The sequence below is a fragment of the Lynx canadensis genome, chromosome C1 (assembly GCF_007474595.2).
Source record: "Lynx canadensis isolate LIC74 chromosome C1, mLynCan4.pri.v2, whole genome shotgun sequence".
Lineage (NCBI taxonomy): Eukaryota > Metazoa > Chordata > Mammalia > Carnivora > Felidae > Lynx > Lynx canadensis.
In genome coordinates this window covers 116,559,952-116,586,143 of record NC_044310.1, presented here as the reverse complement: position 1 = coordinate 116,586,143, position 26,192 = coordinate 116,559,952, and the positions used below count along the sequence as shown (strand labels likewise).

The 26,192-nt window shown below is 53.6% G+C and overlaps 1 protein-coding gene across 2 annotated transcripts in view; it reads right to left on the bottom strand.

The window, feature by feature from the left end:
- Nucleotides 1-828: 828 nt before the first annotated feature.
- Nucleotides 829-26,192, bottom strand: part of TFCP2L1 (transcription factor CP2 like 1) — a 58,221-nt gene continuing 32,857 nt past the window's right edge. For both annotated transcript variants that reach the window (XM_030327062.1, XM_030327063.1), the window contains 13 exons: nucleotides 26,057-26,133; nucleotides 25,416-25,521; nucleotides 24,622-24,728; nucleotides 22,977-23,129; nucleotides 19,712-19,822; nucleotides 17,178-17,269; nucleotides 14,553-14,601; nucleotides 14,372-14,465; nucleotides 11,818-11,908; nucleotides 10,731-10,834; nucleotides 8,150-8,292; nucleotides 3,883-3,934; nucleotides 829-3,084 (listed from right to left, as the gene is read on the bottom strand). In XM_030327062.1, coding sequence (XP_030182922.1) covers nucleotides 3,038-3,084; nucleotides 3,883-3,934; nucleotides 8,150-8,292; nucleotides 10,731-10,834; nucleotides 11,818-11,908; nucleotides 14,372-14,465; nucleotides 14,553-14,601; nucleotides 17,178-17,269; nucleotides 19,712-19,822; nucleotides 22,977-23,129; nucleotides 24,622-24,728; nucleotides 25,416-25,521; nucleotides 26,057-26,133 — 1,226 coding nt within the window. In that variant the 3' untranslated portion in view covers nucleotides 829-3,037. The remainder of the gene's footprint in view (nucleotides 3,085-3,882; nucleotides 3,935-8,149; nucleotides 8,293-10,730; nucleotides 10,835-11,817; nucleotides 11,909-14,371; nucleotides 14,466-14,552; nucleotides 14,602-17,177; nucleotides 17,270-19,711; nucleotides 19,823-22,976; nucleotides 23,130-24,621; nucleotides 24,729-25,415; nucleotides 25,522-26,056; nucleotides 26,134-26,192) is intronic.

The following is a 26,192-nucleotide window of genomic DNA, read 5'->3' as shown; positions in this document are numbered from 1 at the left end:
AAGGAAATGACTGGTCCTGACTTTCCCCTAGGACTAATGTGTGGAGTTAGAACATGCACCAAGAAAGGCCACCGAGTATCAGAGCACAATATGACCCCGTCCTGTTGAGGTTAAGGGGGAGTAAGGGTGAGACACTCAGAGGAGAACAGAAAGCCCGTTATAAAAATGGCGGAGCCAGACATGGGCTGGGGACGGGAGAGGAGGTCAACCACTCGTGCTGGAACAACTGGGTGCCCACAGGCAAAAGAGTGATGCTGGACCTCTACTCACACCATGTACAGAAATTAACTTCAAATGAATCAAAGGCCACTACTGAGCTCAAACTATGAAAATTCTTAAAAAGAAACATAGGTACAAATTTTCTTGAACTTGGATTACACCATGGTTTTTCAGATAGGGCACAAAAAGCACAAGCAAGGAAAGTAGGGGATCTTGGACATCATCGAAATTAAAAACTTTTGTGCTGTGAAGGACATCATAAGAAGGTGAAGACAATCCACAGAATGGGAGAAAAGTTTTACAGATCACAGAGCTGACAAAGGACCTGTATCTAGAATATACAAAGAACTGATGCAACTCAGCAATAAAAAAAGACCAGTGACCCAAATAGAAATGGGCAAAGGATCTAAACAGGTATTTCTCCAAAGAAGACATAGAAATGGCCAATAAGCACATGAAAAGATGGTCAACATCAGTAGTCCCTGGGGAAATGCAAATCAAAACCACGGTGAGATACCACTTGACACCCATTAGAGAATGTTCTAATCAAAAAGCAGCAAGTGTTGGTGAGGCTGTTGAAAAACGAGCCCTCCTACACTGCTGGTGGGAGGCTAAAATGGTGCCACTGCTTTGGAAAACAATCTGGAAGTTTCTCAAAAAGTTAAACATAGAGTTCCGTAGGACCCAGCAACGCCAGGGTATACGCCCTGGCGAAAGGTGTATGTAGGGTATACATCCTAGGTATATACCCAAATGAAATGAAAACATTATGTACGCAAAAACCTGTACAAATATGTTCGTAGCAGCATCATTCGAAACAGCCGAAAAGTAGAAACTCGCGTATCAATCGGCTAATGAGTGGATAAACAAACTGTGACACATCTATCCAGAGAATGAAATACTACTCAACTATAGAAAGGACTGAAGTATGAATACATGTTCAACACAGATGCCCCAGAAAACATTACGCGAGAGAAAAAAAAAAAAAAAAAAAGCCAGTAACAAAAGGCCACTCACTGTAATTCCATATCCATGAAATGTCCAGAATAAGTAAATCTACATGGAAAGGAGACTTGTGGTTGCCTAAAACAAGGGGAGCTGGGGGGAAAGTGGGAGGGTGATCGCTAAAAGAAACAGGGTTTCTTTTGGGGGTGAGAAAAATGTCCTAAAATTGAATGTGCTGATTCTGTGAATTTACTAAGAACCATAGAGCGGTATGCTCTGAATGGGTACACTGTATTGAATGTGAATTATATCTCAATAAAGCTGTTACCTGCTCCCGCCCCCTCCCCCAAAACAGGAAAGGAATCAGGAGCCTGTTTTACTCTGTAGGAACACCATACCACCTGTGGTCCCAACATAACTCTTACTTAGAGAGCCCCTTTCACCCTGAGAAGTGTCTTGATTTATATAATGAGTTTATATCATCGCCCTGTCACTGTGTGTTATCAGGCAGATGGCTCTGCCCCTCTAGGTTTCATTTTCCCCAACTGGAAAGCAAGGTCTACCCAGTTCGGATCATCTTTGACCCCAGCGCTATAATCTCCTAAAGCTCTGCTTTAGAAGTTGTAAACTCCTGCTCCATTGATCATAGGGCTTCTCAATGCTCTGAAAGTTAAACCTAAGTTAGCGAAGAGTATAGATCACTGCGTGCCGGGAAACAGACGCAAGACAAAGCCTAATTGCTGAGTTTACTGGTTACTGATAATCAGAGTTCCCCAGAATTAAGCCACTAACAAACGTGATCCGACCACTCCAATGCAGGCAAAATGCCCTAAACACTCCCTCCATGCATGAAAAAAGACAAACATTTAAATTGGGGCCGCACAGAAAAGATGAACCCTAGGAAACTTGTTAAGTTTGGCAGTCGTCAGCCAAGGTCTTCTTTAAATGGGACCTGGTTAAGTCCATCCAACAGGGCCTGCTATCATGACCATCAAGGTCATCTGATCATACAGCCGAATACTCATTTCCTAATCTTCCTTACCCATGATTGCTTAGGGCATAAAATTACATAAAAGGGGCTCAAGCAAAATATCATTCTGTTCTCATCCCTTTCATACTCGTGAGAACGTACCTGAAAAATAGTTGTTCTATCCTCTCCTTCTTCCTTCCAAGGGCACAGACCTAGGTCTACGTGGCCAGTCCTACACAAGCATCGTGGTGTCTACCTCACCAATGCAGAGACAGGAGCCCATTGCTGGGCACTGCAAAAGCAGGTCCTTAGAAACGGAGTCAAGGTGAAAGCAGCAGAAGGCACAGAGAAAGTCCCCTTCCCACCGATCCATCCAAGAAGCAGAAAGACAGATGCCCACCAGGGTCGCTGAGAAGGGGAACCAACACGAAGACAGAACACTGGCAAGCCACCTACATCCAGTCAGCAGTCCTGGTCACGGAGCCGGTTTCCAGAAAAGGTGAAGGTCGGGGGGAGGCACAGCCTTCCCGGGAGGCAGGGGAATGGTCAGAAGGCACCGAGACACTCAGTGAACTGGCCTCCAACTAGGGAGCAAGGGGTTTCAGAGAAGATGGCCCTGCCATTTGCCTCTTTAAGATAGCAGGGCTGGGAAAAGAACGAGGAACATTCAAAAGCTGGAGGCCAAGAGGAAGGGAGAGAGGAGCCGCTGGCTTTCCGTACACCAGAGACTGCATCCGCAGGGTTCTGCTGGTTCGTGGGCTGTGATCTTCCTGGACTGGGCCAAGTCCCTCCCAGCCACAGCCCGCCAGGGGAGGCTGCGGCGTAGAGTGGTGCGGTTTCTACATCCGAGGGAATCCACTGGGCTGTGGGGTGGGGGCCGTACTTCACACGCTGGACTTTCACTCAGAGGCCACATTTCAGGATGACGTGGTAGCCATCATTGCTCTCAGCTGCAAATAGAAACACTGGACATTTCACAGGAAGAAGGGCAAGACAGCATGACCTTGGGGAAGGAGGGAGGGCACGGTACGGGTGTACCGGCAGGAGTCCCGCCACGGATATTGGCTCCAAACAGATGCATAGAGCAAAGGGTGCTAACAAAACCAGGCATTTTAACACATGTTTCATGGCAATGAGCCTTTCTACTACAGCCCTGGGCCCAAGGACTGAAGGCTCTATGTCCAAGAAGGCTTTGAACAAACTGTGGTTTTCGGGGTGTTATGGCCCCCAGCTCTCTGAAGGCAGCTGCTGGCTAGATCCAGAGAACAGGGGGGAAAGGAATGGCCCTGTCAGAGTCCAGAGTCTGTGACCCGGTCATAGGGCATTCATTCTGATATACTTCATACATTCACCTGCCCCGGGCCTAAGGAGGGTCACAGCTAGTCTTTCTGTCTCCTGGCACACGAGTTCCTTCTCAGACACCTTCCCCAAGTGGAACCTTCATGTCCCACCCCAGCCCCAGATCCCTGATCCCTGATCCACCAGGCCTACAGGCTGAGTGAGGGAGTTCATGGAGAACACATCTCCTGGCAAGGATTTCCCCTTCAGAACAGACTATGGGGGCCAATCTCAATAGTTCTCGCATTTCCAGGGCAAGGCTTCACAGGAAGTCTGCGTTCCTTTTCCCCAGATGATGTCCCCAGATAACGCTGTCTCCAGGGACCCACCACGCAGGCAGGCCCCACTCACCCTATTACCCAGAGAGGAGGCAGGGGGCACAGCCAGGAGAAGGGGTGAGGGGGCTTTACCTTTCAAGGTACTGAGGATAAAACAAGACTCATCCTGGAAATTCTGCACCATCTGAAAGGCAAAAGACAGACCATGTCCCTTCAACAAGGACTTCCTAATATGAAAAGCCTCAGGGACACAGAGCTAAGCCACCACAGCTGGCGGAAATGACGGTCACTGTGTTTGCACAAATGCAGGAGAACGGTTCCACTAACACTTACTAAGGAAACATGAAACAAGATAAATGTACAAAATGATTACCATTTTAAGTAACAAAAACTGAACAGAAAGGACAGAAAGGAGCCTGGCAGGGAAGCAAAATGTGCACATTTAATACAGAACTACATGTTTGTTTGCTTTCGTTTTGCGTTCTCCTAGTTACTTGGTCCTCCAATCCCTACAGTGGCCACATTACAGAAGCGTGTGTGTGTATAATAGCAACAACGACAAAAAAATTACAGTGCTTAAAAAAAAAAAAAAATACCTTGGTGATTGGTAGCCTCCGTATATCAGAGTCCCAGGAGGACCAATATAAACACAGCGCCACCCCCTATGTGTACAAAGTGGCAGGAATGGAAGCATTACTCAGCCAAGTCTCTCCAGTTCTCATTCTGATTAACTACCAAGTGACCTTGGGCAAGTCAACCTTTTTCCTGCTGGTCTCCATGCCCTATCTGTAAAATGGGGCCGTTTCCATAACAGAAGAACAGAACCAGGGTGTAGAACAATGGAAACTGGCACCCGCTGCTGGTGGAGTGTTCAGCCATATGACCGCTTTATGAAACTTGCCCGCAGGATCTAGGACATTCCTCCTACAGGCTGGGGTTCTAGATAAACTCCGGCACGTGGACACACAAAGCGCACCTGAGAATGTTTAGAGCAGCGCTGTCTGTTAACTAGAGGGGGCGCCTGGCTGGCTCCGTGGGAGGAGCATGGGACTCTTGATCTCAGGGTCATGAGTTCGTGCCCCACGTTGGGTGTGGAGATTGTTTAAACAAAAACTTAAAAGAAACTGCTAACTGGAGACCGTGCCTGTGTCAGTCAGCAGAAGCACGAACAAACTGTGGCCTAATCATGCTACACCATTCAGTGCACCACTGGCCTCCAGCAGCATCTGACCTGTGTGAAATCTCAAAAATATACAGGGAATCGGGGCGCCTGCGTGGCTCAGTCGGTTAAGCGTCCGACTCCGGCTCCGGTCATGATCTCACGGTTCATGAGTTCAAGCCCCACGTCGGGCTGTGTGCTGACAGCTCAGAGCCTGGAGCCTGCTTCGGATTCTGTGCCTCCCTCTCTCTCTGCCCCTCCCCTGCTTGCACTCTGTCTCTCTCTTTCTCAAAAATAAATAAAAATTCAAAAAAAATTTTTTAAATATACAGGGAAATGAAAGAAAGTCACGGAAAAATATGCTATTATTCCACCTATATCAAGTTTTAAAATAGGCAAAATTAAATATGTTGAGGAGGAACAAAGGAGCGATTAACACAAAATTCAGACCAGCAGGTGGAGGGATGGAGTGGAACAGGAAAGGAGCCCACAAAGGGGCTAACACAATATGGCACTAACCTGAGTGCAGGTATCGGGCACTTAAGCATACATCTGCCATATTTCACAATATCAACAGAAAGAATATTAAAAATATACTTAAACATACCCCCAACAGACATAGACTAGCCAACACGATGGCAAAACCCCTTTCCAAATTAAAAAACTCAAGCTACATTTTATTGCCCCCCAAATCCTGCAAATCCATCCACCTGTCGACCCCTGCCCCTCCCTGCAGGGCCTAATGATGCATGAAGTACATTTATTCTATACTACTGGCCTGTGCCCTCTAGGACTCTTGGCGGCCCAGCCACTTGGGCATGCAAAGCCCTAAGCAGAGCCCACTTGGGCTTAATCAGTAACTCCCTTGTTTAATTAAGTGCCCTTGCACCTCAGGGGCTGGCTCCGCGGCTGGCCAGGCTGCCTCCAGCACTCTGGCAATTAAGAACCAAAGGTTTCCAATTGATTCAGGGTTAAGAGGCAAGGAGACTTCAGGGGAATAAGAATCGCCTACTTAGCTGAGGTAGCTTTTGAGTTCTGTTCTCTGCTTCACTTGCTTAACTGCTCACTCTGGAGGGCACAGGGCAAGCTGGGGAAGGAACTTCCTGCAGGGACCCGTGAAATTGCAAGGGTTCCGCACATTCTTGGCTTTTGTCTTCACCAAAGAAATTCATTGTGAAATGCAAAGTGACACATTTTCCGTGCCACTACAGCAGTCCATCGCTCAGGGTGTCTCAACCTTCCTGGCTACTCTAAAGTTAGTGCTCAAGTCGGGAACTCTGGGCTTCATCTTATCTGTGAAATGGGGGTGCAAAAATAGCTGCACTGGATTTGAACGTAATGACACGGAAGGAGTTCTGAACCGGTGACAAAGACAGCAAGTTGCAGAAAATGTACAGCTGGACCTTTGGGATGTGCGCGTGTGTGTGTGTGTGTGTGTGTGTGTGTGTGTGTGTGTGTGTGTTAAAGATTTTATTATTTTTAAGAAATCTCCACACCCAACATGGGACTTGAACTCACAACCCCGAGATCAAGAGCTGCGTGCTCCACTGAGCCAGCCAGGCGTCCATCTTTGTCATGTGTTTTTAAAACCCACACCTACACAACCTACACAACGCTCGGGCACATGACGGACGCTCGCACAAAACGTCGTCTGGCAGAATCCCTTCCAAGCTAACATAAACTCTGCTAGGAAAAGAGTGGGGAAGATAAGGACCCTTCACATTTGCCTCCAGCTGGTTTACACTTTTTAAATTTTTTTTAATGTTTGTTTATATTTGAGGTGGGGGGAGAGTGGGGGAGTGACAGAGAGAGAGGGAGACACAGAATCCGAAGCAGGCTCCAGGCTCTGAGCCATCAGCATAGAGCCTGATGCCGGGCTCGAACCCACAAACCGTGAGATCATGACCTAAGCCAAAGTCAGACGCTTAACCGACTGAGCCACCCAGGCGCCCCGATTTACACTTCCTGACTTATACTAATTGTGAATTGCTTTTGAGTTCAAAAGGAAGGCAATCGCTGCCCCCTTGCCAACCTCCAGGACCAAACTGCCATGAAATGGGGGGCTCTCACCACCCCTATCTGGGGTCTCCTGGTGCCTGATGCTATTTTCTCATTTTATCCTTACTCCAACCTCCTTGGTGGGTATACTTATCCCCATTTTACAGATGTGTAAACTGAGGCTCACAGAGGTTACGTAAATTTGCCCCGGGTCACTCCGCTCCTGGCAGCAAGGTCCAGGTGGGGACGCGCATCCAATCCCAAAGCCCACATCTGCTCTGCACTCCCAGCCACCATTCGGGTGCCATGTCACCTACAGTCCTCTCCAGATGCTTTCAGAGTTCTCACAGGGGGCTGAGGGGGCTCCCCCTGCCCCCATTAGCCCAACTGTGTTTATAAAGGCCTCATTTCAGGGGAGGTGGCACAGCCTGTTGTCTACGAGCTGGGCTCTACAGCCAGACACCAGGGTTCCCATCCCCTTACCAGCTGTGAGACCTGGGGCAATTACTCAGCCTCTCTGTGCCTCCAGTTTCCCATTTATGAAATGGGATCATTTTACCCACTTCACAGGAAGCTGTTGGGATTACACGAATCACTACACGGGCACTTAGAACAGTAAGCAGCAGATAAATACCGACACTCCTTACTGTTATTATCAAGAGGAGGGACCGGGATAGAACAGGCCTGAAAGCTCTGTTCTGCCGTGTGCAGGAATGCCTAAACATCCCGGCAAACCAGTTTAATTAATAACCCCCTCCTTAGCCGTGAGTGCGATCAGATCACCGTGTGCCCTCTGCCAGCGGCCGCTTGGGCCGTGTACAGGTCTGTGCGGCCAAGGACAGACCCAGGAAGGCTGCGGCGCCTCCACCATTCAGCACAGGAGGGCTCCGTTCTCTCACACGACCTGCATCCTCCTCTCCATCACCCAGCCCCCTGGGACCGCCACCCACCCTCCTCCCAACTTCTTCCAGCCCTGACCGTAAGCACCCTGAGGGCAGGGGTGCAGTCTGTGCCGTGGCTCCTGCATGGCGCCTGGCTGAGGATGGGGCCTGGAGTGGATACTAGAGAACTATTTAGAGCCACAGAACTCTCTCCCCCTGCATTCCGGGTGCAGTCAAGGGCATGTGGCACGCGGATGAGACTTAGCGGCCATCTCTGGATGGAAGTCATCCCCAAGCCCCAGGGGGTGCCTCCCCGCAGCCCCAAGACCCGGGCCACAAGTCGGGGCTGGGCAGCGCTCACCTCGTTGCTGACCACCACGTGGATGCCGGTGGGGCCCTGCCGATAGACTCGGTGGATGTGCTGGGGGGAGATGCTGTACAGGTTGGCAATCTTCTCAACCAGCTCCAAGGTGGTCAGCTCCTCCAGGAAGATGGCGTGGTACACTGCAGGGTGAGGGACAGGGCCTTCTGTAGAACACACGCCTGCTTTCTAAGGAGCCCACCCCTGTGCCCACCCCCCATCAGTCACTGGGTTGTAAGGATGCCCATGCCCAGACTGATTCGCCAGGACCTGGCTGGAACAGGCACAAAGCCCCTGCACGGCCCAGTGACAGGGGAACCGCAGCGAGGCTATGGGTCCTCATTCCCGTACCCGTCTCTCCTGGGGGGATCTTCCATAGAATGTAGAATTCCTGCGTCTGCCCCACACCCAGTGACACCCATTTAGGGTTGGGAGCTAGAGCGAGAACAGCTGGCACAACTCTGTATTTTAACAAGCTTCCAGTGATTCTGACGTGCGGCCAGACATGCACCCTCGCAGGAGAGAGGAGAAATCCTGTGTCCCCTTTCCTTCCTTTCTGTTGCACAGAGGGGCCACTGGATGCCTTTGGGGGAGCAAAGAGCAGGATTTAAGGATAACTGCCACTTGACAGCAGGCGAGTCTCGTCCTTGCCCTTCCCCGCAGCACAAATACTACTCGGCTCCAGCACTGTGACCACAAAGGGAAGGGGGGTGCTGGGAGTGTCACCAGCCCGCTGGAAGACAGCAGTGACCCCGAGGCTGGAAACGCTTCCTTATTCGAAACCCAAACCAGCCAGGCAGGCGCCAATTCTGGGCTCCCTGCGGTGGACTACACGCTCAGGGGTGAGGGGAAGGGTGCACAACCAGATTAGAGGTTCCCAAACTCCTACCTCAACCGAGGAACCCTTGGTTCCAGAAAGTCTGATCAGAGATCCCATTCTTTCAAAAGCGTGTGTGCGTGCACGTGCAAACGCACACACCTCGGCTCCCCCTGAAGGGGTGCCAGCCGGGCAACAGATCCGCCGTCCCAGGACGTCAGACAGGCCGACTGGCCGTCCGACTCCGCAGAGGAGGTGGCCGCTGTGTGCTGCCCCTTCCCGTGCAGACAGCAGCTCCAAATGCCAGCCTCTCTCATGGGAGTCCTTTTTATAACACTTCTAACCTACCTGTGTTTCTTTCCAACGTCAGAACCTGCTCCACTTTTTCTGAGTTCACTCTGCCAACAAATCAGGCTGGCCACAAACACCCAGACGGCTCGCAGGCCAGCACCCTGTGCTGTAACCTTTTGTCGCTGGCCTTGCCTGCCCCCAGCTGAGTGTGGTGCCCACCAGGAGTGCTTGGAGCGGCTGACAGGATCAGTGGGACACTCCCCTGAACGCCTCCCAAGCCACTTCTCATCCGGGGTCTGGTGGGGGCAGCCTGGGGAAGCACGAGGCTCTAGAGTAGGCAATCCCAGGTTCAAATCCCAACTCGGCCACATGAGAAACAAGGCCGCGAACGATCTCTACACGTCCCAGAGCCTCGGGGCACGTGCAGGGTCAGCTCCACGAGCTGAAATCCATCCTTCACAGGCTGACAGTTGCAAAGCAGGGGGAGGAGCCAGACATCCTCCAGAAGCATACAGGCGCCAGACCCAGGGCTCAGAAGCCAGTTCCTGGGGTCCAACTGTTTGGGTTCTGGCTCTGCCTTGTACGACGCTGTCGTTTTGGGGCAGTTACCCACTCTGTGCCTCAGGGTCCCCCACAGTGAGACAACGTTCCCAACAGTTCCTACTAGAAGCAAATAAGTGAGCACACGGAGCCCTTTGGACAGGGCCAGAGCGATCTGGAGGGACCCACAGAGGCACACAGGGTGCTCCCTTGCTCCCTGCAGACACACACAGAGCACAGACTCTACTGACACTGGCAAGCGCCCAGAAGCAAAGCGCTTCCCCTTCCCTGCCTCGTCTCGCTGAAACCGCACGCCCTGGGGGTTGGGTTGCTGTCTCTATTTCACACATGTGGAAGCTGCGGCACAGGCCCTGGTACCCTGCCCGAGGCCACACGGCCAACAGGCCACACGGCCGGCACTGGGCCTGACCTCAGCCGTGTCCTCTCACCAAACTGCCTCCAGACTAGACTGCCGACCGGAAAGAGCCACGTGCCCCTGAGGTGCTCCTCAGCCCTCGTGCGGCCACCAAACCACACGGGAAAGACTTATCCAGCTGGGGGAAACCACAGGAGGCCACACTGCGGGAATATGGCCACTGAGTGTCACCTGTCACCAGCCTGGGAGCCAGAAGGCCCCACTCCCAATACCACAAGTGGCTAAGTGGCTCTGGGGGAACACACCCCCTCCCTGGGCCTGTTCCCCAGGTAGGAAGGAAATAAGCTGGACCACACGTTCTGCGGGATGACCTCCACCTTAAAACATTTCGATCCCAGGAGGAAGTTGAACAAAAACTCCTCCTGCACGAAGCCGGAGTGAGATGGGTTCAGTGGCAACGTTCTCTGCAAGAGGACTCAGGCTGCTGCTACATCTTCCTGTTACTCTGCCAACCCCTATAATCGGCCCTGGGTTGGGGAGGGGTGCCCACAACTCACCACACAGACTGCTGTCCCCACCGCCATCCCGCTTCTGCTGCAGGGGCGCTCGGTTCTGCTCCAGCTCTTGACAGACGTAAATGGTCATCTTCGGCCTCACATTCCTGGCAGGAGCAGAGGAAATAAATAGCGGGGAGGGGGGAGGGGGAGGGGGAGGGGGAGGAGGACCAGGCTCTGTTGTTCCGGAACGTTCCAGCATGCAGGGGCCCATACTTGTGCTGGGCCTCTACGGCTGCACGCGGGCTCGCCTGCAGGCAGGAGGTCCCACAACAGGCCATGAGGGCACTCTGCCCAGAACACGAGGCTCAAGACACAAGGCGTTTTTCAGGGTGGTAACAAGCGCAAACACCTTCTCTGGCTTTCCAGAACTCAACATGCCCACCGCCTTCCATCCTCACACACCCAGCGAGCTGGAACCTCATTTTACAGAGGAGGAAACTGAGGCTCACAGGGATGAAGGCTTTAACCCCGTTGTAAAACCCGTAAGAGGCAGATCAGATCTGAGATTCACACCCCGGCTCTCTCCCTCCCTCTAAAACTGGGCTGTTCACGTGTGAAAGTTAAATGAAATTTAAAAGTCACACGCTCAGTCGCATTAGCCTGAAACCAGGCACTCCACGGCCACACGAGGCCGGGGCTGCCGTACTGAGCGGCGAGGCCCAGAACGCTTCTGCCGCAGTAGGTGGCTCCCTCAGACCCAGCCCCGCCCTCCAGTCTGCCCAGAGAACCAGGCGCTGCGGCATGAGGCTGAGTAGCCAATCTAGGCCTCCCTCTGGGAGGAGGCAGCTGGAAACCCAGGACCATGCAAGCCGCTGGGCACCCAGGGAGAGGCTGAGGGGCTGACATCCAGAGCCAAGGCTCGTGCCAAAAGAGAGAGAGCGAGAGAGAGAGAGAAAGGGGAGGGGCCTCCGGGCAAGATGAGCAGCGGCCGGCCGGCACAGCCCCGCCCCACTCCCCATGACCCTGATTCCCCCCTCAAAGGGCCTCCTTCTGCACCTGCCCCCTGAGGAGCCCTGTCCCTACCAGCCAGCCCGCCGGGATGGGGCCTCCTACCACCCCCTGTATCCAGCTGGACACTGACACCCACCGGCCTTTGATGGCATTAAAGAGCCGGATCCCATCGGCAGGGCCACAGATCTGGACCAAATCGTCTCGAGACATCTTAAGCAAGTCAGCACCTACGTAGGTAAATGAGGCCGCTCGTTAGTGGGACATACAGAAAAGGTTCCCTCCCTGGGCACCTGCAGATGCTGCGCCATGGGCGGGGAGACAGGGAAGAGTCTGCCTCATCCTCAGGGAGCATCAGACATTCCAGGGAGAAAGAAACAGCAAAAAGATAAACATCAGAAAACCACCGCACAAGAGAGGAGTAGTGTTCTCAAAACTCGGCAGAACAACTGGGCATCTATGAGAGCTGAGAGGTCCTCACAGCCTGTGCCTGCCTGCCGCTCCCTCCACACCGTTCACTGTCACGTAACATATGGGCATGGCACCCAGCACGGGACGCCGGTCGCACATGCACTTGCCTGAATACAAAAGTACATGGCTCGCCCAAGGTGGCCGCTCTGAAGGCACCCGTGTTCCCGGCGCACAGATCAAGAGGCAGAATGCTCCCATCCCCCACAGGCCCCTCGTGCCAGCCAGCCCCCCTCCCTGCCAATGGGGAACTGCTGTCCTGATTTCTCACAGGCAGGAGTTTTGCGTGCGTCTTTGAAACTGACATAAGTGGAACTGAGTCGGCTGTGTCTTCCGATGTCTGCTCCTCCCTCCAAGCTCTACTTAAGGGCTCGTTCATGCTGTTTGTGGTTATACATCATTCATGCCCTTTCTTAGACATTACTGGTTGGGTGCATACACCACACTCACGTGTCCCTTCTGCCGACAGGCACTGGGCGTGCTCCCAGTTGGGAGCGATTATGAATAAGGTCTATGAACATCCTCGTCTGCAGATACAGTCTCTTCCTCAAAGCTCAAGGAGTCCTCTACAGGCTTGTGCCCATGTGGACTCTCCGAGGCACAAGTATGCTATGAGCCTTCTGCTGAAAACCGGCCAACACCCACATGGCCAGGAGTGACAATATCCATATTCCCCTTTTCCTGCCACAGTTAAGATACAGTTTCAGGTGTATTTCTGTAGGCACAATGGCTCCCCGACACGGAGTAAAAGCCAAACTCCCTCCACTCTTCTACCAGGCCCCTCAGTACCTCTCTGACCTCACCTCCTTCCCCAGTTCCCTTGGCCCCAGTCACCTGGGTGCTCTGCTCTGTGGTCACACCAGTCAGGCATCCACCTTGTGGCCTCTGCACTTTCACCCCGCTTGGAAATTTCACTGCCCCCCTCCCCACTTGGCTCACGTCCCTCCCTTGGCCCAGCCTCTGCTCAAGGGCACTTCTCTGGTTCTGCACTGACTCGAAGCTGCAAGGAACCCTGAGGACAACGTCCCTGTCCCACCGTCCTCGTACTTGCCCCCCAGCACAGAGGAAGGTCTTAACAGAAGCTGGGCTGAAAGATGACCACGTGCGGTGCTCCTTCCACTGCCACAGATGCCCTTGGGGGTCGCTCCTCTAGTTCTGGCCAAAACTCTCCTCTCCCCGTCACTCTGAGCTGACTCGGCTTGGTGGCAATGTTCACTGCTCACTCTACCCTTACACCCCACAGCCCTGGCTCTGGGTCTCTAACAGCCCTGTCAGCAAGGGCTTCAACAACCATTTAGAGAAGGAAGGACCAGATTCCCCTTCTCACCTGTGGCTTCACCACCATCTCACAGTTCGTGGCTCTGGAGACCGTGTGACCGACAGGCAGCATTACCAGGAAGGCTTGCTGAGTATGCAGCGGCCTCGTTTGCCTGGCCAAGGGGGCCCTTCCAGGTAGACTAGAGCCCGCCCCATGGGACCCACATGGTCCACTCTAACAGCCACCCTCGACTGGAAGCTTCTAGGGGCAGGATGTCCTAATTTAGCACTTGGCCCAGGGTCGGCAAATGTGAGTGAGTGACCAATATGCTGGGTCCCCAGGACAAAACCACGGCCCTGCAGGCACAGCGGGAGAGTCCTGGAAGGTAACTAGCTTTGTTAAGTGTTTCTAAGATCTAAGACGTGGGTCTTAAAAACAACATAGGGGCACCTAGGTGGCTCGGTTAAGCATCTGACTTCGGCTCAGGTCACGATCTCATGGTTCATGGGTTTGAGCCCCACGTCGGGCTCTATGCTGACAGCTCAGAGCCTGGAGCCTGCTTCAGATTCTGTGCCTCCTTCTCTCTCTCTGCCCCTACCCTGCTCGCACTCTGTCTCTCCCTCTCTCAAAAATAAATAAACGTTTACAAAAACATTTTTTTAATAAATAAATAAATTTTAAAAAATAAAAAATAGCGGCGCCTGGGTGGCTCAGTCGGTTGAGCATCCGACTTCGGCGCAGGTCATGATCTCGCAGTTCATGAGTTCAAGCCCCACGTTGTGCTCTGTGCTGACAGCTCGGAGCCTGGAGCCTGCTTCGGATTCTGTGTCTCCCTCTCTCTGCCCCTTTCCCGCTCATGCTCTCTCTTTCAAAAATGAATAAACGTTAAGGGAAAAAAAAAATTAAAAATAGATAGATAGATAGATAGATAGATAGATAGATAGAACGAACACAGAGATGCTCTCACCCGAGAAGCTGGCAAAGAGCCGGCAAAACTGTGAGAATCTGTTTCGGTGCAGCCACTGCTGGGCGTCCTGGATCGAGGCCGATGGAAGCAGGTGCTGCAGGCAGAGAGAAGGGGCCTTGAAATGACCAGGCAGGGTCTACCCAGGGACACGCGGCCAGAGAGCCTGGTTGCAGACACTTACATCATTGCCCAAGGGCAGGGTCTCCACTGGGTGGGTCGGAGAGCTGTTCCTGCAAAGGAAGAGAACAGGTCATAAGGCGTGAGGATGCCTTCCGGGACACAGGAAGGTCCCCAGGCCAGGCCTCTCACCTCCCCTCAGGTATGGTGTTGGCTGCAAATGCAGCAGGGCGTCCAGAATTTCCCAGGTCAGAGAGTGTAGGCAGTAACCACCTGCACAGCCCCTCAAAATCCCTGACCAACCGTTCAGGGTAGACACGATGTTCTGGCTGGCAACACAGCCGGGCCAGCGATAACCCCTCCACCCCAAGCTCAGGGTCTGTTTGCATCCGATTCTCTCCCACACCATTTCCACCCCAGCCTCAGCCCCAGGGAAGGACACCTGCCCTAAAAGCCCCAGACACGACTCTGCACAGTGACTTGGTGCCTGGACAGCGGCAGCTAAACACTTCTCTCTGCGGAGACAGGACAGGGCTGGGGGCTCCCCAGGGAGGCATCCTGCAGTGAACGACAGCCACCCCGGGACGTCCGTCCACGAGGAAAACAGTCTCATCATTGGAGGCACACCGACCTCCTTTCAAGGGCTTGCTACAGAGAAGGCACAGACCTAAATATCTGGATTTTTTTTTTTAATTTTTTTTTCAATGTTTATTTATTTTTGAGACAGAGGAAGATAGAGCTTGAACGGGGGAGGGCCAGAGACAGAGGGAGACACAGAATCTGAAACAGGCTCCAGGCTCTGAGCTGTCAGCACAGAGCCCAACGAGGGGCTCTAACTCACAGACCGCAAGATCATGACCTGAGCAGAAGCCGGACGCTTAACCGACTGAGCCACCCAGGCACCCCTAAATATCTGGATTTTTAAGTTGAGAGAAAAATACACTTTATTTTTTTTTTAAGTTTATTTATTTTGAGAGAGAGCACAAGCAGGGGAGGAGCAGAGAGAGAAAGGGAGAGAAAGGGAGAGAGAGAGAGGGAGAGAGAGAGAACGAACCCCAAGCAGGCTCCATACCGTCAGCGTGGAGCCTGACACAAGACTCGATCTCACAAACCATGAGATCACGACCTGAGTCAAAACCAAGAGTCGGACCCTTAAGTGACTGAGCCACCCAGGCACCCCAAGAGAGAGATACATTTTAAAATGACCCTCCCTGAGTGGGAGAGAGCCAAAGCATAAGAGACTGTTAAAAACTGAGAACAAACTGAGGGTTGATGGGGGGTGGGAGGGAGGGGAGGGTGGGTGATGGGTATTGAGGAGGGCACCTTTTGGGATGAGCACTGGGTGTTGTATGGAAACCAATTTGTCAATAAATTTCATATATATATATATATATATATATAAAAAATAAAATAAAATAAAAGTTGGTTGAAAAGTGAAAAAAAATAAAAATAAAAATAAAATGACCCTCCCAGAGGTGCCTGGGTGGCTCAGTTGGTTAAGCATCCATCTTCGGCTCAGGTTATGATCTCGCGGTTCGCGAGTTCAAGCCCCCCGTCGGGCTCTGTACTAACAGCTTAGACCCAAGAGCCTGCTTCGAATTCTGTGTCTCCCTCTCTCTCTGCCCCTCCCCCATTTGCAGGCATGCGCTCTCTCTCTCTCTCTCAAAAATAAGCATTAAAAAAAATTTTTAATGATAAAATGATAAGTTTCAATTTGTGTGTACCTTATCACAGTAACAATGAAAAAAAGGCCCTTGCAGGGATGACCCTCAGACCAGTCATCGGTAACAACAGCTACGCTTTGTCACGTGTCTTTGAGGCCCGGGGCACCTTACACACGTTCCCCTGACCCTGCATGGAATCCTGACTCCCTTGGTAGTGGGGACAGCAAGACTGAGGGAGGTTAAGGAACTGCCCCCACAAAAGGTGGGATTTAACACACGGTCCGCCTGATTCTGAACATGACATCTTTTCTATGCCCCCCCCCAGCCCCCCTCACCTTGTGAAATCAAGTTCATAGACACTCTTGTGTGACAAGCACGAGTTTTGAGGCATCCCAGGTTCCACGCCCACATCTCCCCCTGCCCCCAGGAACAGGATCAAGATGTGCACAGCCATCACAGGGCGCAGTGGGCCCTTCCTGTGCCACAAACCCCGGGAAAGGCCGGACCGACACCCGCCGGCCCCTGCACTACCGTCACCTTAGAGTCAGTGTGGCCTGTGCATTTGCAGAGCTGGGTGACCAGTAACGAGGCCACTTCTGGGTTACAAGCCCTGAAACCCGGGGCCAGGATCACCCTGGGCTGACCCTGCTACCCAGAGAACGTGCACAAGGATCGCAGAGAGAACCAAGAAGGCCCCTTGCGGCCACTGCAGCCACCCAGACAGCTGCCTCCCAAGGCCCCATCTGTGTAGGGGGCCATTCTGCCCTGGAGGGCCCCTGCAGACCAACCTGCTTTTACCGGGGGAAGGCGTGGGCAGGCAGGTTGTGGGCTGTTGCCCCACAGATGGGTGTTTACAGACACATGTCCACGCACAGAAAGCTGTGCAAATATTACAAACACCTCCCCGAAACCCAAATCAATGCCAAGGTACTAAAGGAGGGAAAACGCAGAGAAGAAGATCCAGAAAGGAGCCTATACCCACGATCACTCCATGGACTCTTAGAGGGAGAAAACAGCAGACGTACCCTTCGCCGAGGCCAAAGCTGTTTGGAGAGCCATTGTAGCTGGGAGATGGGGCGCTGTTCACCTGATAGGCCATGTCGGGCCACGGGGAGCACTGCAGAAAGAGCACAGGGCAGCGGTGACTCGGGGGCCATTGTACTCAGGAGGAACTCGGGCAGCAGCAGCCATCGAGGCCGGTGCATGCAACCACCGAGCCCTCAACACCTGGCCCACATTCTCCCGGGGCCCATGTGAGCCAGCAAAGCATGGGTTACTTGGGCCACACAGAAGAAACCAAGCATGGCAGAGAAGACACCTGCCATTCAGTCATACCCAGAGCAAGCAAGGTGTGGCATGTGTCTCTCTGAGCTTCCCAGAAGTCACACCAGCGAGGGCAAGAAACATCATCCATCACCTGGGTCCACAAGGAGAGAGCCAGCTGCCCAGAGGCAGGTTTCCCAGGCACAGACAAATGTGGGTGAATGCACGCAACAGGGAGCACTGGACCCAGGTAACTCCCAAACAAAAATAATCAGTAAAGCTCAGAACTAAAACCTGCACTATTTGAAACCAGAATCAGCCGACGGGCCCTGGAGAGCAGGAGGCACTTGCTCAATCTCCGGGGGCAGCCCCCCTTCACCATCATTCTGTGCGTGCTTAGTGTGGGTCAGGTGTCCTGCTAGGAGCTCAGGGAGACAAGCCACACGGAAGATGTGATCCTTGGCCTCCGAGGAACTTCTTGTGCAGAAACCAAAAATGAACATATGTGAGAATCGCCCAGAGAAAGCACAGACATACAGGTTTTGCCTGTTGGGGCAGCCAGCAGACCCAGTATTCACTTCTTCCCTTCCCGGTGAGGACACCTCTTTGGAGAGGGCCAATTTGAAGCGTTCCTGAAGATTTACTATCAGCCGCCGAACCACAGGTTGGCAAATATTTAACTCTGTGGTGAGCGTGGGTTGGAATTTGTTGGTGCTAAATCCGGGAGCCAAGGAGGAAAGCCGACAAACTGTCACCTCACAAGGTCATAGGCCAGGTGGGGGTTTTGACCAACCACACTGCTCTGACAAGGACTTGGGGGGTTTCTGAAGCACCCCCGGACCTCTCCTCCCCTGGGGAAGTCAGGAGATAGCCCAGAGCAGAGAGGTTGAGGCTCAGCCGGGAAGGAAGAGGTGTCTGTAGATGCAGGGCAGTGGGAGCATGGAGGCCAATCCCGGATGGCATCACCCACAGGGGAAGGGATCGAGGCCTGGGGAGAACCCACCGGTCTGAGCCCTAATTCCTAAATGCAGGGCCTTGCACTGCTTTGCTGCCGAGAGTAAGGCAGGCTCTTCCTGTCCCAGGGCTCACTGGCCACTGTATCCCGAGTTAGATGAAACACCAGTACGTATCGGCCTGTGCCGCCAAATTAGCTTCCAGACTACCTTGTTGCAGACAGCCTTCTGCCCATGGCTGAATACACGTGCTCATACACACACCCCATCAGCCAGGACCAGGACCAGCCACTGTTCTCTTAGATGCTCTGTAGCCGGGCCTCACCCTTGACAACGCCTTAACCCCACCATGGCCGGCGCTGGGCCTCATGCGTGTGTGGAGGGCCTTTCAAGTTATTCGGTGAACAGACACCCACTGGCTGTACTGATTACAGAACACAGTGGGGAACAGCTGTTTAAACAAACAACAGAGCCCACCCAGGAAGAGGTGGCACCAGCGGTGACCTGTGACAGGAGGAAGGAGAGCCTGTGACGGCGACGGTCTCAGACGTACCCTGGACAGAGAATGGCTACAGCGGGTTGCTGTCGGTGTCAGGGTTAGGAGGAAACCCATTCCAACACCTGTCCAAACCACCAAGCAGCAAGCCCGCTGAGAAAGGAAGCCCGCGGGTCTTTCTACCACATGCAGAACCTCACGTGCACGGGGTCATCCAATGCTCCCGGTCTCAAATAGCCAGAGCCTGGAAAGAACCCGATGTCCTCCAGTAGGCCATCCAGCTACACAACGGAGGCCACGCCACTGGATAAAGTACTAGAATGCTCTTTGTGAACAGATGGGGAACAGACTCCCATAGGCTATTAAATACAGTTACAGAACAGCATGTCTGTGCGTGCTGTTGGTGCAAAACAAGCAGGTGTGGAGCAAATGTGTGTGAGCTGGCTTCCTTTGCAGAGAAAGCTGGGCCAGACACAGGTGGACCCAGAGACACCAGCTGCCCTTGGGGAAAGCTCGAGGCTAGGGCACCTTTGGGAGAGGTATTTTCTGAGGTACATACACTCTCTTCTACCTTTCGGATTTAGGGCCTTTACCGATCAAAAAAATAATAATAACCCGATTCTGGAAAGTGCAAATGGCAGCCCAGAGCTGGAAGCTATTTCTGGCCACCCGGCCTTATCACACGAACACAGCTCTGGACCCGGGAACCTACCACAATCTAATGGGCACTTTCAATAGAAGCATTCCCTCAAGGTGGGCGATTTCCCGAGAATCTAGACCAACAGTGCCATCGTCCTGCTCCCGGCAGAAAGGCCTGGGCCCCGCACCGGGCACCCGGCCAGCTCACCTCTGTGAGAATGGTGGTCTCATAGGACGGCTGGTACTTCTCCTTTTCTTGGGCAGTTCTCTTCTCCATCTTTTCCCGGTCGGTCTTCTGTTTCCGGTCAGCTCCCTTTGGCTGCAAGTGCAGAGCACAGAGGTCCAATTAGCCCAAAGTGGGCAAGGGCAGCTGTCAGAGAAAGACCCAGGGCTGAGTGACAGTCCCCAAGGCCTGCACACGACCCACCTCACCCGGGGCCCAGAAGCCCAGGCAGGATCTCTGCACAGGAGAGCGTCTCCCTCGCCTCCCGGGCAGCAAGCACGCAGTCCTCTTCCTGGAGCCCTTGCACTTCCCCACCCAAGGGAACTCACAGCCTGCCAGGGTCCTGCCACTTGGCTGCTCAGGGGGAAGGTCAATGCCACTGGCCCATGGACAAACCCTTGGGAGCCACGGCAGATCCCACTGGACTCCCTGGGTTACCGGTGCGGGAAGTGTGGTCCGCACCTGCAGGCTAGGAGCCCCTGGACACTCGTGAAGGCCTCCTGACCCCCAGCTCCTGGGACTATGCTGCAGCTCCCCACTCCCACGCCCCACCCACACAGGGTGACACCCCCATCCCGACAGAGCCTCGCCTGGGCGCCAAGCACCCGTGAGCGACTTACAGAGGGGCCCAGGCCTCACAAGCTCCATCAGTTCTTTCATTTACAGGTAAGGAAACTGAGGCTCAAGTCACTTGTCTAAAATGAAGAGGAACCTGTTTGGCTGTTCGGTCTTTAAAAAAAAAAAAAAACTGAAGCAGAACTAAGTGTCGACCAGGTGAAGAATCCAAGAGAGCGCGCCCGGGTGTGTACCACCACCAGGCCGGCCACAGCGGCCCTGCCCGCGGGGGTGCTCTGGACATTCACAGCCTGGTTGGTGGCTTCAGACATCAAGACTCCAAGCAGCCCCAGAACAGAGCAGTCTCACCGCATACACAGTGGACTGTGCCTGGCGTGAAGCAAAACCCGCCCGCTCCCAAGCTCAATGGCACCTTCACAGACTCTCTATGCACCTTCCTCAGGCTACAGCTTTTGGCTCCCAGCTCAAGGGCATTTTAGGAAACAGCTCTCAGGGGGGATGTGATACCCATGTTAGATGGAAATGGGTTTGCAGGGAGTCGGTCACCTGGGGACAGGAACAACAGATCCGGTGTTCAGAGAAAGAGCTGGGCCTGCGGGACCCATACCCCGCTTCGTCTGCCTCCCGCTCCTGTCCCTAACAGGAGGGATTCTCCACTCAGGAGACATGGGGCGAGCCTGCGTGTGGGGCTGGCACTCGGCCCAGCGAGGCCTGGGGGAGGTAGCTGGACAGAGAGGGGTCCTGCCTGTCTCTTCAGAGGCCCTGATGTACCCAGAGCCTCAGGGCAAGGCTCCAACAAGCAGGAGGCTTCCCAGTGATGGGGGCGAGTAGGGGTGGAAGAATGACGGAAAGGTTGGCAAGGCTCCGCCCGGTGCTTGCGCACACCTGCTTGAACTGCTTCTGTGATGGGGCTGGATGCATGGGGTGGCCACACCTCCTCAGGCATTCTGAGAAGCCAGTTTCAGGGGACAGGGGCCCCTACACCCCTGCAGGAGATGCCAAGACCTTTCTTGAGTCATTCAAAGAAGCTTCCAGACCAATTCCTCAATAATAGCCGGTGTATGGTCCAGGAGTGTGGTGGGCAGAGCCCTCGCCACTGAGCTTCTGCCTCAAGGTGTAGAAAGGGGAGCTGGTAGGGGGCGTGGGGAGGCCTAGGTGCTCCAGGGGGGCAGACACTGTCCCTTCTCTCCTGCTGCCCAGCACAGCCTCTGATCCCTAGGAACTCCACTGGATGCCACAGGACCTGAGGACAAGTACGGCTAGAAGGACCACAAATGTGGTCTGTATATGACAAGGACAGAGGATGACTGGGGACAGGCAAAGACCTCCAGCAGCACAGCTGTGGAGCTGTCCACCGGACCCAGAACTGTGAGATCCTAGAGCAGGCAATAAGACCAGAGGCCGCGGCACCCGGTGCACCAGTGGACAAGGTCAGCAGAAGCGTGTTCTCCAGAGACGGCCACGTCCTGATCCCCAGAGCCGACAGGCTGTCGCCTTATGTGGCAAAAGGGGTAAGGCTGCATGTGGAGTTAACAGAGCTAGCAGTGTGAGATGCAAACAGGAAGGTTATCCTGCATCATCCCGGGGGGTCCAATGTAACCACAGGGCCGCAGAAGTGGGCAAGGAAGGGAGGAGAGGAGGTTGGAGAGGTGTGGCGAGAAGGGCCCGGCCACTCTCGCTCGCTCTGAAGACAGGTGGACAAGTCACAGGCCGAAGGCAGAGGCCTCTAGAAGCTGGAAAAGGTACGGAAAGGGATTCTCCTCCCTTGGAGCCTCCGTAAAGGAATTGAGCCCAGGGAGACCCTTTCAGACTTCGGGCCTCCAGCACTGGGAGATCGTGAATGTGTGTGGCTTTAAGCCCCTAAACGTATGGTAATTTGTTACAGCAGCAATAGGCAACCGATAGAGTGGGTTTGATTTCAAGGAGTCCCGATCCTGAAGCAGGGTTGCGAAGGGTGCTACCGCGGCACCGCTAACTGACCAAGGTGTCCCAATCCACACGGCCCGCCCGCCCTCGCCCCTGGGGGTGCCACAGGCTCCGTCGTGACCCTGCATCTCCCCAGGCCACGCAGGACCTTCAGCTGCATCACCGGCCACGAATCATCGTTGGGAAGTATCAGTCCAGACCGAGGAGATGAAAAGTAGTAACGGGCAACTGCAGGGGGTGAGCAAGGAAGGACAAGGGAGGAGGTACCTCCAAAAACATTTCTTTCTCTGACAGGAGGCCACTGCAGACAGCGACATGGCCTTGGGCCCTAGATAAGAACATCTGTGGCCAGGATTCCTGCAAGGGGCCTCCTGGCTTGAGTTTAAGGAGAATCGAACTACGGAATCTGTGGCCAGCTACAAAGTGCATGGGAGGAAAACAAAAACCTATAAACGTTCAAGTCCAGACATTCTTACAAAGTAGAGCTGGGCACGGCCATCTGTGGTGACGGGAGATGGAAGGTGCCACACGCAGAAGGACGCCCACAGCGGCCAGGCCCATCACCCCAAGACATACTGCTCGTGCTCTTCAGGAATCCAGGAGGGAGCCCCGGGCTACAGGGACGCCAAGCCCCCTGCTGGGCCTCCAGGGGGACTGCACAGGTCAACGTGCTGGTGTCACTGTCCAGCGCAGGCAGGGACCTGTGGGCACGTGTGACCCCGGGCGGAACGTGGCAAGGATGTCCTACCTTGAACACCTTGATCTGGCAGCTGGCCGAGTGCAAGTGCTCTGTGTATTCCCCATTGTCGTTCTGCTTAAATGTGTCAATCTGCACTCGGAAAGGCACCCCCTTCTCACCCCCATGCTTCCTCGGGGTGAATTCTGTGCTGATACAGTGCACCTGGAAGGGGAAACGTGGGCAAGAAGCAAGAAGAGGGACCAGCCCTGGGCTCCGCAAGTGCCCCTGGCCAAATGAAGGTTTCCATCCTGCCTGGTCAGGTGCAGATCTGTGTCAGCCTCCCTGCTCTCCCCAGGCCAATGGCCCTCTGTCCCGCTTTATAAAGGACATGCCCTCCCACCTTTGTCCCTTGACCTCGGGGGCCCTGCCTGACCAGCAAAGTCCTTGCCATTGCTCAGGCCCATGGACCCCAGTAGCCCCACCCTCACTTCTCTCCGCAGGCAGACCCCACAGACTGCAGAGCAGGTGGGACCATAGCTAAGCCCCCAGTGGCCCTGGTGTCCAGGTCCTGGGGCCAGGCCAGAAGCATGACCAGGGGGCTGGAACCATCTCTGTGTTTCTGCTAAGAACCTACCACACTCAATGTATATTAACACTATAATACTATAATAATGTATTACTGTGGCAATACAACACTATTGTAATAGTGACTTTAAAATACAGTAAGAGGGGTGCCTGGGTGGCTCAGTCAGTTAAGCAACCAACTGGGTTTTGGCTCAGGTCATGATCTCATGGTTCATGGGATTGAGCCCCCTCTCTCCCTCTCTCTGCCCCTCTGCTGCATGCATGCATGCTCTCTCTCTCTCTCCAAATAAATAAACTTAAAAAAAATAAATTAAATAAAGTATGAATATTGTAATTATGTTTTAAAACAAAAGTCAGGGGCGCCTGGGTGGCGCAGTCGGTTTTAAGCGTCCGACTTCAGCCAGGTCACGATCTCGCGGTCCGTGAGTTCGAGCCCCGCGTCGGGCTCTGGGCTGATGGCTCGGAGCCTGGAGCCTGTTTCCGATTCTGTGTCTCCCTCTCTCTCTGCCCCTCGCCCGTTCATGCTCTGTCTCTCTCTGTCCCAAAAATAAATAAACGTAAAAAAAAAAAAAAATTTAAAAAAAAAATAAAAATAAAAATAAAACAAAAGTCATAACTTTTACTGAGCAATTACTATGGACCAGGTACTGCAGTAATGACTTTATGCTCATTGTCCGATTTGTAAGACAGGTGGAAAAACAAAGAGGCTCAGAATGGGACATATAGTGAGTGAGACAGCCTGTGCCAGCCCAGAAGCACAGCGGCCCTGCCATGCCCCTGAATGCATACCAGGTGCCTGACCACTAAATAATTTAATCTTAGAAACTATCATGGAAAAAAAATCTTATTTCATATTCTGTACGCCAAGACATGCTTATTTTGTAGCAAGCTTATATATTGATAAGCAAACCCCACCCAGGATTCTACAACATGCCAAGTCCTTTTCCAGCCCCAGGGACCAGCTAGCTCTGTGCACGGGCAACACTCCTGCACCCCCTCCCCTTCGGGGTATGTCCCTGCAAAAGAGAACAGGAGTCCAGCAGGGCCCTGCAGGTGGACTGTTCTGAGGAACTACACGTGGGCCCTGAGATTCCTGGCTTCCCCAGAGGACAACCGCTCCCCCGCCTACCTGAATGAATGCAGAGGCTCTCTTCGAAGGCTCCCACAGAAACTCGACAGCGTTCAGCTGGGTCGGGCTGGCCCTGGGGTCCAAGATACCAACAGACAGTGGAATATCTGCACACACATACACATACACAAAAGTGCAAGTGTCAGCCACTCCCAAGTATTTAGGGAAGGACTCTCATTACAGGTCCAAATGCCTTAACCACCATTTGAAATGCCAAAAGTTCTGAAAAGTACGTTTTGCGTGACCCATTTGGCAGAAAGCCAGACTTGAAGTGCCACGAAGCTATTTAGAGTCTTTGTCCCATTTCGTGTGACCAGTCATTCTATTCTGCTGCAGAAATATCAGTGTGCTTGATTGCCTGTTGGAGGCATTCCGTGCAGCTTGGGGGTCTACACACCCTGGTGTCATTCTAAGTTCTAAATTCCAAAACCCAAATGGCTGCCAGGGTTATAGATAAAAGACCCCGGGATCCGTGCCTAAGACTCCAAAATTCAGTTTCTGCTCCCCGTCTCCGTGATGCCCAAGCTTCCCTCCATCACAGATCACAATCCTTTAAGGCAGGACCCTCTGCAAAGCCTCCGGGCAATCCCCGACAACAGGCCTTCTCATGCCACTGAAAGGGGAAGTCCCCGAGGGCAGGCCTGAGGACACAGTCACCTGTGCCAGCTCCCACAGCATTCTGCCCAAGGCAATAGTGCACTAAAGTGTCCCCCACAGGCATGAGTCCGATAGCATCCAGGAAGAACCCCAATGTGCCTGGAGTGCCTTGGGCCCTCCTAGCCCAAGGGACTCACCGATGTCCAGGATCCGGTCCCCGGGCCTGCTCCACCGCCATCCTTCCAGCTGCTGGTGCTCCGTGTACTGCAGCCGGCGGTCGTGGAAAACCACTCGGATAATGCTCTGGAGGAGGGGAGGCCGGGAGGGGACAGCCAGGTGTGAGGCCAACAAGGACCCAAGAGGAAGCACCTACCAGGGCAAACCTCCTACCCTTCAAGACCAAGGCCCCTCCTGCTGCTGGAGCCTCCCTTCCCTGCTCGCAAGCTCTGCGTGCTTCTCCCCGCTCAGAACCCAATAACACAGTGAAAATGATGACGACCCCTTTTTCCAGAATTACTAAGTGTTTCACGTGCATATATACCTTTTTGTGCAGATGAGCTAACGACAGCTCAGGGAAGTTCAGTAAGTGGCAAAGCCTGGCTCCAACCTGAGTCTGCCCAACCCAGAGCCCGTTCGATCAGCCCAGGCCCCTCTGGTCCTCAGTGCCACCGGCTTGCCCCTGGCCCCTGAGACAACACGCTCCAGGGAACAGGAACCCATTCCCACTCTGGAGCTTTCCCCAAACCTCCCAGCCACTCCTGAGCCCCATCCTCGGCAAGCCCAGGTTCCCAGACCCCAACCAACCCCTGGGGAGGGAGGGCGGCCCCAACAGCCTTGCCTTGACATATTTCGTGTTCAGATCTTGAAAGTCTCCCAGCTTCCGATTCTCCAGCAGCCTGATTTCATAAGACTGACCTAGAGGGGGGTTAACAATACATTTTCCATTTCTGAGTGCTTTCAAATCTGGGGTTCAT